The following is a 12,607-nucleotide window of genomic DNA, read 5'->3' on the forward strand; positions in this document are numbered from 1 at the left end:
GTAAGATTGCTGGATCATTCGTAATTTTTTGAGGAACCACCATATTGAGCCCCACAGTGGCTGCACTGATTTACATTCCCACCAATAGCATGCAAGGGTTTCGCTTTCTCCGCCTCCTCGCCAATATGATGTATTTATTTGTTTATTTTGATAATAGCCATCCTAACAGGCATGAGGTGATATCCGCTTGTGGTTTCAACTCGCATTTCCCTAGTGATTAGTGATCTTGGGCATCTTTCCCTGTTGGCCATTTGAATGTCATTGCCTTTGGAGAAATGTCTGTTCAAATCCTTTCCCCATTTTTTAATCAGGTTGTTCTTTTGCTGTTGGGTTAAATTGTCCTTTTTTGAAACTCTCCTTAATTACCTGTGTCTTGCTATGACCCTGACATATGGGCAGGAGGGGTTACTAGCTCAGAAGGCAGAGCATGACTGAGGGTTTAAAGTGTCCCACCAGGCCAGGGGTGGTGGTTCACACCTGTACTCCTAGCACTTTGGGAGGCAGAGGTGGAAGGATCTCTTAAGCACAGGAATCTGAGACCAGCCTGAGCAATATAGTGAGACCCCATCTCTACAAAACATAAGAAAAGGCAGGGTGTGGTGGCTCATGCCTGTAATCCCAGCAATTTAGGAGACTGAGGTGGGCAGATCGCTTGAGCCTGAGAGTTTGAGACCAGCCTGGGCAATATAGTGAGATCCCATCTCTACTAAAAAAAAAAAAAATTAACTGGACATGGTGGCATGTGCCTGTAGTCCCAGCTATTGCAGAGGCTGAGGTGGGAGAATCACTTGAGCCTAGGAGCTCCAGGCTGTAGTAAGCTATGATTATGCCACTGCATTCCAGCCTGGGTGACATAGTGAGACCCAGTCTCTTTTAAATAAATAAATAAGTCTCCCACAGGGGCCACAGGAAGGAGCCACGCATGGGATCTCAACCAGCCAGTCCTCCCCCACCTGAGGCTTCTAGAGGGAGAACGGAGACTCTGGGCTGGGATGCAGGAGTTTGGTGAAGAAGGGCTTGTCCTTCCTTCCAGGTAGCCCCTCTGCATTGTGTGCTGCAGGAAAACCTGTTTGTATTAGACAGCCCACATTCTGGGCCTACTTATTTGGTGCCCAGATGGTTCCTGTATTTACAAAAGCCCAGCACACTGACAGGACCTGCAGACACATGGATAAATATTTTGCTTTTCTTTTTAGGCAATATTTGAATCTTTCAAATTTAATTGCTGTCAGAGACAGGATGCTTGCAATCCCCCAGGCAAAGCAAATAGTGAGGGCCTGCAGCGGGGCTGTGGTGGCTGCTCTAGGCAGGCTCCCCAGCAAGTCACCTGCAGTGCCTGTGGGTTGGCTTCTTGCTCTTGCTGAATGTCAAGGGCCTCTTCCCTCTCTGGCTGTCTGGGCTGCGGTTGGAGGAGGTTAAAGGAGCTGGCTCCAGCCTGCCTGGAACCAGTGGCAACTTGTTGAGTTTCTGTTGAGGCTGAGAGAATCTGACCTGAGCTAAGAAATCAGGTACTTTCCTCACACAAGAGGGAGTCACCAATCTGGCCATTCCGAGTGGGACCTGGTTTTGTGGCCCAAGGCTGGGTCTTGGAGGTGTTTTGTTGAATCTTGAAATTATTGTAGGTAGGGCTGCTGCTAGCTCGTAAGGCAGCATTGTGCAAGTGAGACAAAGGCAGACCTTCTGGCAGGGGCAGCCCCCAACACCCCCCAGCAGGGTGCAAGGTTTGGCCAGCAGAGCAGCAGCTGGGTTTCAGTGCCCAGGTATCCCTGGGAAGTGCCCTTGTGTAGGACACAACCTGCCCAACTGCACATGTCCAAGGCATGATGGTATTCTTGTTACAACCTTCTACCCTTTATATCTTCCTTTCCTCTTTCTTTGATTCCTTTTTTCTTCCCCAAAATCATTGACCTAGTTGCCCCTGGCCTACATTTACCAAGTACATTGAGACACTGTTCTGTGATCATATGCCATTTTCTTCTACCTCACTGTGATTAATAAGCCTCTGCTTGTATTGTCCAGGCAGGGAAGAGGCGTTTGCTATAGACTCAGAGAGTTCTGCAACAATCACCTCCTTTAATTCATTAGATTCTAATTTGCCTCAATTATTTTAATTCCTTGCATGTAATAAAAGCAGTTGGATTCTTTGCCCACTGCAGTCTTACAAAGAACACCTCATATTATTCATTTCTTTCCTCAAAGCACATGTTATTGGTGCTTACTTTGTGCTAGGGGCTGGGTAGATAAAGATGAATGAATAAGACAACATCCCTGCCCTTGAGAAACTCATAATCTAGTCGGGGAGTGAGGCATGTAAACAGATAAATCACAGTGCAGGAGTGTGTTTGCTGCAGGAAGGACAGAAACAGGGAAGCTGCTGGTGGAATGCCTGCTGCTGGGGTGCAATCTAGATGCAAGGAAGACTTTGCTGAGAGACTGCCATTTGAGCCATCTCTTAGGATGAGTAGATGTTTACTCATCCTAAGGAAAAGAAAGGCAGGAAGGAGAATAGATGCTAAGTCAGGAGTGAATATGGCATATTCAGGGTAAGGTGGAGGGTTCACCTGGCTGGAGCCTGGGGTATGTGAAGGTTGAGGCCTGAAGGGAGCTGGGACTTTATGCCTGAGGAGTGTAGGGGTTATACTGTGTGTAAAGAGGCCAACAGAGGGCCTGTGACTAGGGTGTGACATTATCACATTTTCATTTATAGCATACACTCCACGTGGGAGGGTGGCCTGGTAGAGGAGGCTCTCTGGTTAGACAGTCCTGGGTTTTAATCTTGGCGCTGCTACCTCCTTGGGTGAGTCATTTAATCTCCTCATGCCTCCACTTTCTCATTAAAAACTAGGGATGAGGGGCCGGATGTGGTGGCTCATGCCTGTAATCCCAGCACTTTGGGAGGCTGAGGCGGGCGGATCACCTGAGGTCGGGACTTCGAGACCAGCCTGACCAACCTGGAGAAACCCCATCTCTACCAAAAATACAAAATTAGCTGGATGTGGTGGCACATGCTTGTAATCCCAGCTACTCAGGGGCTGAGGCAGGAGAATTGCTTGAATCCGGGAGGCAGAGGTTGCGGTGAGCCGAGATCGCGCTGTTGCACTCCAGCCTGGGCAACAAGAGCAAAACTCTCTCTCAATCAATCAATCAGTAAAAATTAAAAAAATAGGGATGAGGATGGTAATGCCTACTTGGTTGTAGAATGGATTAAATGATTAAATGAGATGATATCCATAACAGAGTTTCCCGCTGGTGGAATAAGTCCAGAACCCATAAATAGGTTCCAGGTGTGGTGGAAACCCTGACTCCTTCAGTGCCCTAGGAGCCTGGACAGAGCCATGGGCAGCCTCATCCGTTCACTCCAGGGTGCCTTGTAAACATCTTCTGTGTGTGCACCATAGCATAAGTAAAGTTGGAAACCAGTGGTCTACAGAGCCTTGGTGAGTCCCTCCTATCTCATAAGTCCTTAAACAATGTGGTTGTTGACTGTATCAGGACAACTACTACAGGAGGAGGGGAGACAGAGAGTAGGTGCTGGACTCTAGGGACATTTCTGAAGTAGACCTGGCAGAATTTGGTGACCAGCTGGATGTCAGGAAGGCGGGGCGCCCTTGAAGAGGAGGCAGCATTCGCAATGACTGCAGGATTTATGATGTAGACTGGATGGGAGGTGATGCTATTAATGGAAATTGTTATGGAAATTAGAGCGTGTGGGGTTGGAGGTGTGAATGTGAATGGAGGAAGTGGAGACTGGCTGGTAGACTCCTTTTTCAACAAGTTTTGCAAGTTAAGGACGGAGGATGACAGGATGAAGGTATGAGGAGGAGGTGTGCTTAGTGGGAATGCTGGGAACATGTGAGAGGCTTCAGGATGCTTGTGGGCTAAAGGAAAAGAGGCAGAAAAGTTGAAAAATGGAAGATGCAGGAAGAGTGCATACTACTCTCTAGAACCTGCCTCTTGGACAGCGTCAGTCTCATTGGAGGAGCGTCTGCCAATAACTGGCAACTGGGCAGTTGTCCAGATATGATTTACAATAAGGCATCAGTTTCATGAGGCACTGTCTAAATTATTGCACTTCACCAATTGCAGTTTCCCTGCTGACAATGGGCCAGGGGGTCAAACAATTCAATCATGTGCCACCACTTATAAATTGAAAATCAGTGGGGTGCAAAATGGATTACCATCAAAATCCATTCAGGTGCAAAACCAAATTTAAAACCCCCTAGCCTTTAAAAATCACCCCTTTCCTGATTCTTCACAATGCTCTGACATTGAGTCTTTATATCCCCCAGATGAGCAAGCGTCAATAGGTATGGCTGTGAGAAACCAAAAGTAATGGGGGAAGAGCTCCCCGTCGTGCCTTCCTTTTGGAATATGCAGACATAAAGGGTGGATTTATGCATTAATGCACTGGCAATTCTGTTAGTTTCTCCAAGGCAGTGGTTCTCAAACTTAAGTGTGTAATAAAATCCCTGGAGGGCTCATTTAAATTCAGATTGCCAGGCTCTACTTCCTAGTTTGACTCAGTAGGTCTGGGGTTGAACCTGAGAAGTTGCATTTGTAGCAAGTTCCTATGGAATGCTGATGTTGCCAGCCCTGGGACAACACTTTGAGAATCTCTGCCCTAAGATCTAAATTTGACAATCTAAGATCTATTTTGAAAATCGACTAGTAAAGCATGCTTTGATTGGTGTTGAGTCTGTTAATAAATCAAAATTTTGTTCAAGAAACCTGAAAAGAGACGAGTTCAAAGACACATGGGGTGGGGCGCGGTGGCTCACGCTTGTAATCCCAGCAGTTTGGGAGGCCAAGGCGGGCGGATCACGGGGTCAGGAGATCGAGACCACGGTGAAACCTCGTCTCTACTAAAACTACAAAAAAATTAGCCTGGCGTGTTGGCGGGCGCCTGTAGTCCCAGCTACTCGGAGAGGCTGAGGCAGGAGAATGGCGTGAACCCGGGAGGTGGAGCTTGCAGTGAGCCGAGATTGCGCCACTGCACTCCAGCCTGGGCGACAGCGAGACTCCGTCTCAAAAAAAAAAAAAAAAAAAAAAAGAGACATGGATTGATCTGAGTGCTTTGTGTTCAGAGGTGAGGTTGGGAGGATGAGGATGGGAGGATAGAGGCCCCCACCCACCATTCCTGCAGCTCACCATTCCAGAAAATTGTGTGTGCTCAAAGCACAAATGATATCATTAAGGCTTAACAAATCCTGCTCTCTGCTGGTCCCTGGGTGGAAACTGTTGATGTCCTTTGATGCCAAACTTCCTCTCTTGACTTGAAAGTTGATTTTCTTGGGAATGTTAGACAAGCTGCTATCAGCCTAAACGTTGGTTCTTCCCACCTCTGCATGATCCCAAAGACGTATTTTTCCATCTAAATCAATGCTATTTGATTGTAGTTCTACTCTCTTGCTCTTTGAGTTGAAGGTATTGCCTTTCTGTAGTTGTCACCAGGCCCAATATGAAATAAGTCTTCTTCTCCAGGATGGAAAAATTAATCCCAGAACTAGTCCAGATGTGGTTGCTCCTTCCTTAACATTTTGTTTCCTGTCTCTCTTTTCTAGGAGAAATTGAGCGATGCACGTACATCAAATACCACTACTCCTCAGCAACCATCCCCAGGAACCTCACTTTCAATATCACGAAGACCATCCGTCAGGATGAGTGGCATGCCCTACGTAAGTGCACCTGAGTCTCAGTGGCTGTGACTGTGCTGTGAGGTCCCCTTTGGAGGGATTGGAGGATTGGATGTGCCTCCTTCTGGGATCTGTGGATGGTCTCAGAACATTGAGATGGTTCCGTAAAGTGTCAGTATCTTTGGGTTAGAATTGCCTCAGTTGGTTTTGATTGCATAATAAATTTGGGGAGTTTGCTTCCAAAATTAAAGAAAGAACCAACCATCAAAACTTCGGAAACAACTAGCAATTAGACAGTCATCTTATTTCACTACCCTGGTAGGCATGTAAGATTTCACCTACCTGACTGAACCAACTCTTGGGATTTATTAATAATTCCAGCCTGTCTCCAAGTTGCTTGGAATATTATTGTGGTAACCTGTTAGTCCCTTGGGTTGCATTTGTAAAGGATGAGACCAGCTGGTGGTTGCAGGATGCATCACATTGGAGATTTGCATCTGGGTGGGTCACTAAGAAGTAGGATCTGGTCTTTAAAGCTACGGTTTACCTCAAATGATAGGTTTTGGAACCCTGGTTCATGTGCAATTCCTCAGCAAAGATCAGAATATCTTTGTGCATTGGTTAGGGCATTTCTTGGCCAGGGATCTTCAGAGACTTAAATGATAACGAGAGGGTTAGTTAATGAGCAAACAGAGTTTGTTGGCTATTTTTACTTTTCTGCTCCATTGGGATACATTGCCTGTCTGTGGCAGGAGAGCTCTCCTTCCTGCAGGCACAGTTCTTCAGGCTGACACATTCTTACTGTCAGCAAGTTCATGCAGCCTCTGCTGATTTGTCATGCATTCATAGTCCATCTTTTTTCACCAGATTTCGAAAGGTTAAGATTCTGTTTTCATCTATATGTGAAGGAGGATTCTTTTATTGTTTCCTGATAATGAAGACCCCTTAATTGGTAAACTTTGAAGATGGTAGATCTCTAGGTGGAAAACATCTCTCTTCTCCTATAGGTGCTTCACCTATAGGTGCTTAGTTGTCTTTTTCGTGGATTAGGTCCACCAGGTGTATTCTACTTTTGGGATTGGCTTTAATTAAACCACCACAGCTTGGGGTGGGAGTGGGAGGTGCAAGAGACAAGTAAAATTAAACAGAACAATCATTCATTGGTTTCAAGAAGTATATTGTGGCTGCGTGTCCAGATGATTGTCACTAAATACTCCTGGCCTGAAATGATAGAGCAGGTGCCAATGGATGAGACAGCATTCACCAGGCTGTTTCCCCTACAAGCTTTATCCATTACTAGAGACACTAAGCAGCACATGGGGATGGAGAGCTAACGTTCCAAGAGGATTCCCATGTGCTGGCATTGAGCTAAGCATACCACATATTTAATTTCAATGTTATATTTGCCTTAGAGACACTAGTCATCAGGGTTATTAATTTCCTTTTCAAGGTAGACATGTAAGGACTAAAATGTAGAAATATACAATAACTGCTTATTTCCCACAATGTATTGGTCTAATATAGTCCCTTCTTAGGAGCCTAAAAGGGATGTTCAAGATTGATAAGTCCTGCTGATTAACCATTGAAATCTAACTTAAGTTATGGGGGTCGTAATAGGATTCAGAATCTAAGAAGGAAGAAATTATTGACGTAGCAGCTTCAATTTAAATTAACTCAATTTAACCAAAGTTACTGTGTTTCTTTTTGTGCCAGTTAATACCGAGGCCACAGAGGGCTCTTTAAGGAGCTCAAGTTCAGGGGTGGAGGAGGGTGGGGGATGGGGAGAGACATTCATAATGCAAGTAATTACAAGGCAATGTGATAATTACAATATAGTAGAATTGCTTTAAGCAAGTAAGATAATTTGGAAATTTTTTAGCAAGAAGGAAAATTATTTTAGTGTAAATTGCACAGATACTCTTCAAGGGAAACCTGGTAGAACTCTTTTGACTGCACACACTGTAGATACCTGGAATTCAAAGAGATTACCTAGGGAGGCATCAGTGGAAACATGTTATGAGGCATTGGCAAAGACAGAGAGGAGAGGATAATGCCAAGGTTTGTGGGGTCTTCTTTGAGCCCTGCGTGTCTCTGGGTTCTTATTCCCAAACTGTAGTGCTGTAGGGTTCTGCAAAATCTAGTGTGCAGCCTATGCTGTGAATTCGGGTGACAGATCTATTTTTAACTGATAAAAGCCATCTCAACGATTGATATATGAAAAGATCTCGGGCACTTGGTGTGGGTGAAGTTGAGGCCACCTTTTGGTGAGGGATTCATCTGCCTCTTTCACAAAGCTGCCTAATGGGCTGTTAAGCAGAGAGAGGGAACATTTGCCATTTCTGACATCGATGACAGTTATTTTTAGCCAGAGGGCAGGTGAGCATCTGTCACAACTGAATTTGGTACTAAGTGTAATTGGGAATGCTGGCAAGAGGGGAAGCATAGGAAGTGTCGATTTTAATTTTCAGAGGTCAGATATTGATGACATTAGGTGGGAAGTAGGCATATAAGCCTCCTTTAAAATAAAGCAGAAATGATTAAATATTAGCCAACTCCTGATCAAACACTGGAAATGAAAAAAATCACAGTCTGATTTCTTTATTTGGTTTGAGAGTCCTGCACCCTTTAAGTGGGATCAAATTAATTCTTTTCCTCCTAGATTGGTTATCATCTTTATTATTATTATTTTTTTTGAGATGGAGTCTCACTCTGTTGCCCAGGCTGGAGTGCAGTGGCACAATCTTGGCTCACTGAAACCTCTGCCTCCCAGGTTCATGCAATTCTCCTGCCTCAGCCTCCTGAGTAGCTAGGACTACAGGCGTGTGCCACCATGCCCAGCTAACTTCTGTATTTTTAGTACAGGCAGGGTTTGACCATGTTGGCCAGGCTGGTCTCGAATTCCTGACCTCAAGTGATCCACCTGCCTCAGCCTCCCAAAGTGCTGGGATTACAGGTGTGAGCCACCATGCCTGGTCTGGTTATCATTTTATAATTTGACCATAATATCTTGTATTCTGTAATTTTTCCTACTATATAGTTTTTGCCAAAGGAAAGAAATTTGATTTTTTTTTCCTGAAACACTTTCTGGCAAATATTTGGACTTTGGTTAAACTTGAATTATATACTTTTTCCTCCCTTCCTTCCTTCCTTCCTTCCTTCCTTCCTTCCATCCTTCCTTCCTTCCTCTCTCTCTTTCTCTCTTTGTTCTTTTGCTTTCTTTCTTTCTTTCTTTCTCTTTCTTTCTTTCATTCTTCCTTCCTTCCTCTCTCTCTCTTTCTCTCCCTCCCTCCCTCTCTTTCTTTCTTTATTTCTCTTTATTTCTTTTTCTTTCTTTCTTTCTCTTTCTGTCTTTCCTTCCTTCCTTTCTTCCTTCCTTCCTTCCTTTCTTTCTCTTTCTTCCTTCCTTCCTTCCTTCCTTCCTTCCTTCCTTCCTTCCTTCCTTTCCTTTCCTTTCCTTTCCTTTCCTTTCTTTTCTTTCTTTTCTTTTGTCTTCTTCTGTTGCCCAGGCTGGAAGTAGCTGGGATTACAGGCATGTGCAACCATGCCTGGCTAATTTTTGTATTTTCAGTAGAGACTGGATTTCACCATGTTGGCCAGGCTGGTCTTGAACTCCTGGTCTCAAGTGATCCACCTGCATCAGCCTTTCAAAGTGCTGGGATTACAGGTGTGAGCCACTGCGCCTGGCCTGAATTACATACTTTTCATCAGGAGTTTGCATGTGGCCTCATCATCAACCATTGACATAGAAATAAAATTTTCAAGTAGGAAAAGGCACAATTTGATTTAAAACTACATTGTGGTTTTTGAAAAGTTAAGCGTACCAAGGGGGGCTTAAGTGCTGGTGTGTGCACTCATACACCTTATGGTCGGGTGACTAGCAGGTGAAAGGATAGAAGATTCTGGAGGCTACTAGGCTTACAAGTCTAATTGTAAAGAAAGAATAAACTCCATAGGGAGTAAAGGCCAGAGGATGAAGCCTGTGTGTGTGTGTGTGGTGGGGAAGAGGGGTGGTCTTTGTGGATGAGGTTCAAATGCTGAGTTGTCCGGGTGAACTGGTGACCGGGTTCTCACTCTGGCTTTTTAGGTGATTGCTGGTGGGTACTGCGGGCACCTTTCTCCTTCTCACCCTGGGAAAAGGCAGAATTCCTTTTGGAGTTGGGATCTGTGTCCTTAGTCCACCCAGGCCTGGTGCAGCCTATCTGCCTTCCTACCCACCCACTGTCTGGCTTGAGGTCCCAGCAGCCCTGGGTGGGCTGCGGTGTGGTGCAGTGCCCTGGGGTGCAGCACGAAGCGAGGTAGAACAGCATTTATCCTGCCTCTGTGGGCTCCCAGGGTGAGCTGCATGCCTGACCCAGATCCTCTGGCTGCCTCCAGGACACAGCGGGACAGGCAAGTGTCACTGGCCAGTGAGGAGGGGACAGGCAGCCGCAGGGGATGAGCTGGGCTGGTGCTGCTCTTGGGTGGGCACGTTTATGTTTTAAATATGACAGAATCCGATTGACAAGGTCAGGGGAAGTGGTGGCATTTTAAATGCAGCTGCTTCACTCTCTCACTAGACTATGTCCCTATATGCTTTTCATATCCCACAGTCTATGGTAGCATTGCTTGTTTGGAGAGTTCGGTGTCCTCGCACAACCCCCAGGAGCTCCTGAGGCCATCCCCAGCAGCTCTGCTCTTGTTCTCCCCGCCACAGGCATTGCCCTTTCAGCACAGGTGGGGCTTGGGCCTTTCCCAGTGGCACAACAAGGGGAGGTGGCTGATAGGGAGTGGGGGTCTGCGACAGGACCTGGGCAGCCAGGGTGGGCTATGACAGAGGAAGGAGGCTGAGAAAGCAGGGGATGGGAAGATGTCCCTGAGAGGTGAGTGCATCTATCCCAGGAAGGAACTGGGATAGCATGGAGCTGGGCCTTGGCTGCCCCAGGCAAGGACCCCAGGGAGGCTGGCAGAGGGCACAGCAGCAGAGCCTGCCTGAGGTTGCAGGGCAGACACCCATTGGAAGGTATTAGAAGTGGGTCTTCTTTGCCCCCTGATCTGCTGATCTGCTGGGCAGAGCCTCTGTGGGCAGCTGTTACTAAGGTTCCCTCAGGGTGAGATCCCTGAGACGTGGACTCACTGTGACGTGAGCTCAGATGTTCTCACTCTGCTTGGCGTTTTCAAGATGGAGATTTTTGCTTCCAGTGGCTTGCCCCTGGCAGCGAGAATCAGGGAGGTGGGGCTCTACTTTCCTGCAATCAGATGCTCTCTGTTATCTTTCGAGATGCTAAGAGCCAAGAAACTCAGAGGTGTTTTTTGAAGCTTTCTTCTGTCAGGACTGAGGGTTCAACTAATTAGATTGGATAGTTACACGCACATTTCCAGCTGGCCAGGGAGGGAAAGAGTGAGAGACGATTTCCCCTCCGAGACTTCCTTACTCCCTACCCCCAACCCCGCAGACACACAGACACAAGCTCACTCGTCGGCCCTGTGGCTGTTGCCTCAGGCAAGCTGAGCACATACCAGGACCAGGCAGAACAGGCTCCTCATGTATAGCATTGGGGGTCCTCGCCTTCACCAGCGCAGTGGATCCTTGCACCCCTGGGGCAGAGAACATCAGTGCCAAGGAGCCATCCTGAAGCAGGGTACAGCCTGGCTGGCAGAGGGAGGGAGAAGAGAGGAGAAGAGGAGGGAGGGAGCAGTGGGGATGGAGGAAGGGAGGCAGGAGACCAAGACTTTGTGGATGAGCAGGGACATTTTAGTGTCCATACCACTAGGAGGGACAAGAAGTAAAACTCCAGAACTGTCTCACTTACTGCAGACACGTGGATGACACACTTGGCTCCCTGTCCCCATGGCTCTTGATCTCTCACCCCTGCCTGTGGGTTGGCTCAGTCTTAGGTGACCAGTCCTGACCCTGGGCTGGTGTATGGTCGAAGCCCAGCATGTCCTGGTGCTCTGGTGTGGATCTTGGGGCAGGACTCTTAACTTATGTTTTGTGGCCAAGCCCAACCTGGCCCCCCACACCTGGACTCTGCCATGCTCTCTTCCTCACCCTCTCCCTTTCCAGAATTAGAGGGCCTTGCCCCTGAACCCCAAGGTCTTGCCCCTGAACCCCTGGTGCTGTTTAGACTCTCTCCAGCCACCCTGGGTCCTGCCCTCCCCACTGGCATCAACCTTCTCAGCTTGAACTTGTGTTGGCTCTTTGCCTGATGGTACCTGCCTTCCCTTTCCCAGTGGACTGAGCTGACCAGTTCTAGCCCAGCCTGCTCCAGTGTAGAATGGCCACCTTCTGGACCTTCTTCCCACTCAGAACTCTCTGGCTTTCTTAGCCTAGGAGCTGCCTAGACGCCTGGTCCCTCCTCCCCCAGCCATCCTTGTTATGAGAAGATGAATGCTGTGGACTAAAGGTCTTGGGATGAAACTAATAGTAATAACAACAGTAAGCACCTCATTTTGTTCAGTGGGCTGTAATGCTGCTCAGAGGATGACTTGGCTTTTCCTCCCAGGAGCCCCTCCCGTGTTGTTGTGGCTCCTTTGCAGATGAGGTAACTGAGCCAGTGGGAGGGGCTGCCTAGAGGTCCCATCTCAGACCTCAGAGGAATCTGAGGGTAAGGGCTCAGAATCCAGGCCTGAGCTGCTCCAGTAGGGTCCCTCCAGCTATTTTTTTCTTCGTGTTTTTGGCTGATGTTATGGAAAACAGCCTAATGAGGTAAACATCCCAGACATTAGAAGCTCAGGTCCCCTGCAGCATCAGCCATTTTCCTTCTCCCACATCCGCATCGGCGCTCAGCCAGTATGAGGCTCTTACTATGTGCAATCTGTTGTTAGCTGCCTCTTTCTTGCAAGACTTGGATCCATGGGGGTCATTACTAGCAAGAAACCACCTCCCCGCCCTAGAACTGGAAAAATTTGGTAGCAAGAAAACTCAGCCAACAGCGTGTCATCATAGGTTGCCTCGAGTCCTGAAGTCTTTGCTTTTTGCAAACCATTCCTTGTGT

The 12,607-nt window shown here is 47.2% G+C and overlaps 1 protein-coding gene across 1 annotated transcript in view; it reads left to right on the forward strand.

Moving 5' to 3' along the window:
* TMEM178B (transmembrane protein 178B) overlaps positions 1-12,607 on the forward strand; it is a 414,373-nt gene that overhangs the window by 133,924 nt on the left and 267,842 nt on the right. Inside the window, exon 2 of the mRNA XM_055284269.2 lies at positions 5,562-5,675. Coding sequence (XP_055140244.1) covers positions 5,562-5,675 — 114 coding nt within the window. The remainder of the gene's footprint in view (positions 1-5,561; positions 5,676-12,607) is intronic.

This window comes from Symphalangus syndactylus, chromosome 6, assembly GCF_028878055.3.
Source record: "Symphalangus syndactylus isolate Jambi chromosome 6, NHGRI_mSymSyn1-v2.1_pri, whole genome shotgun sequence".
NCBI classification, from domain to species: domain Eukaryota; kingdom Metazoa; phylum Chordata; class Mammalia; order Primates; family Hylobatidae; genus Symphalangus; species Symphalangus syndactylus.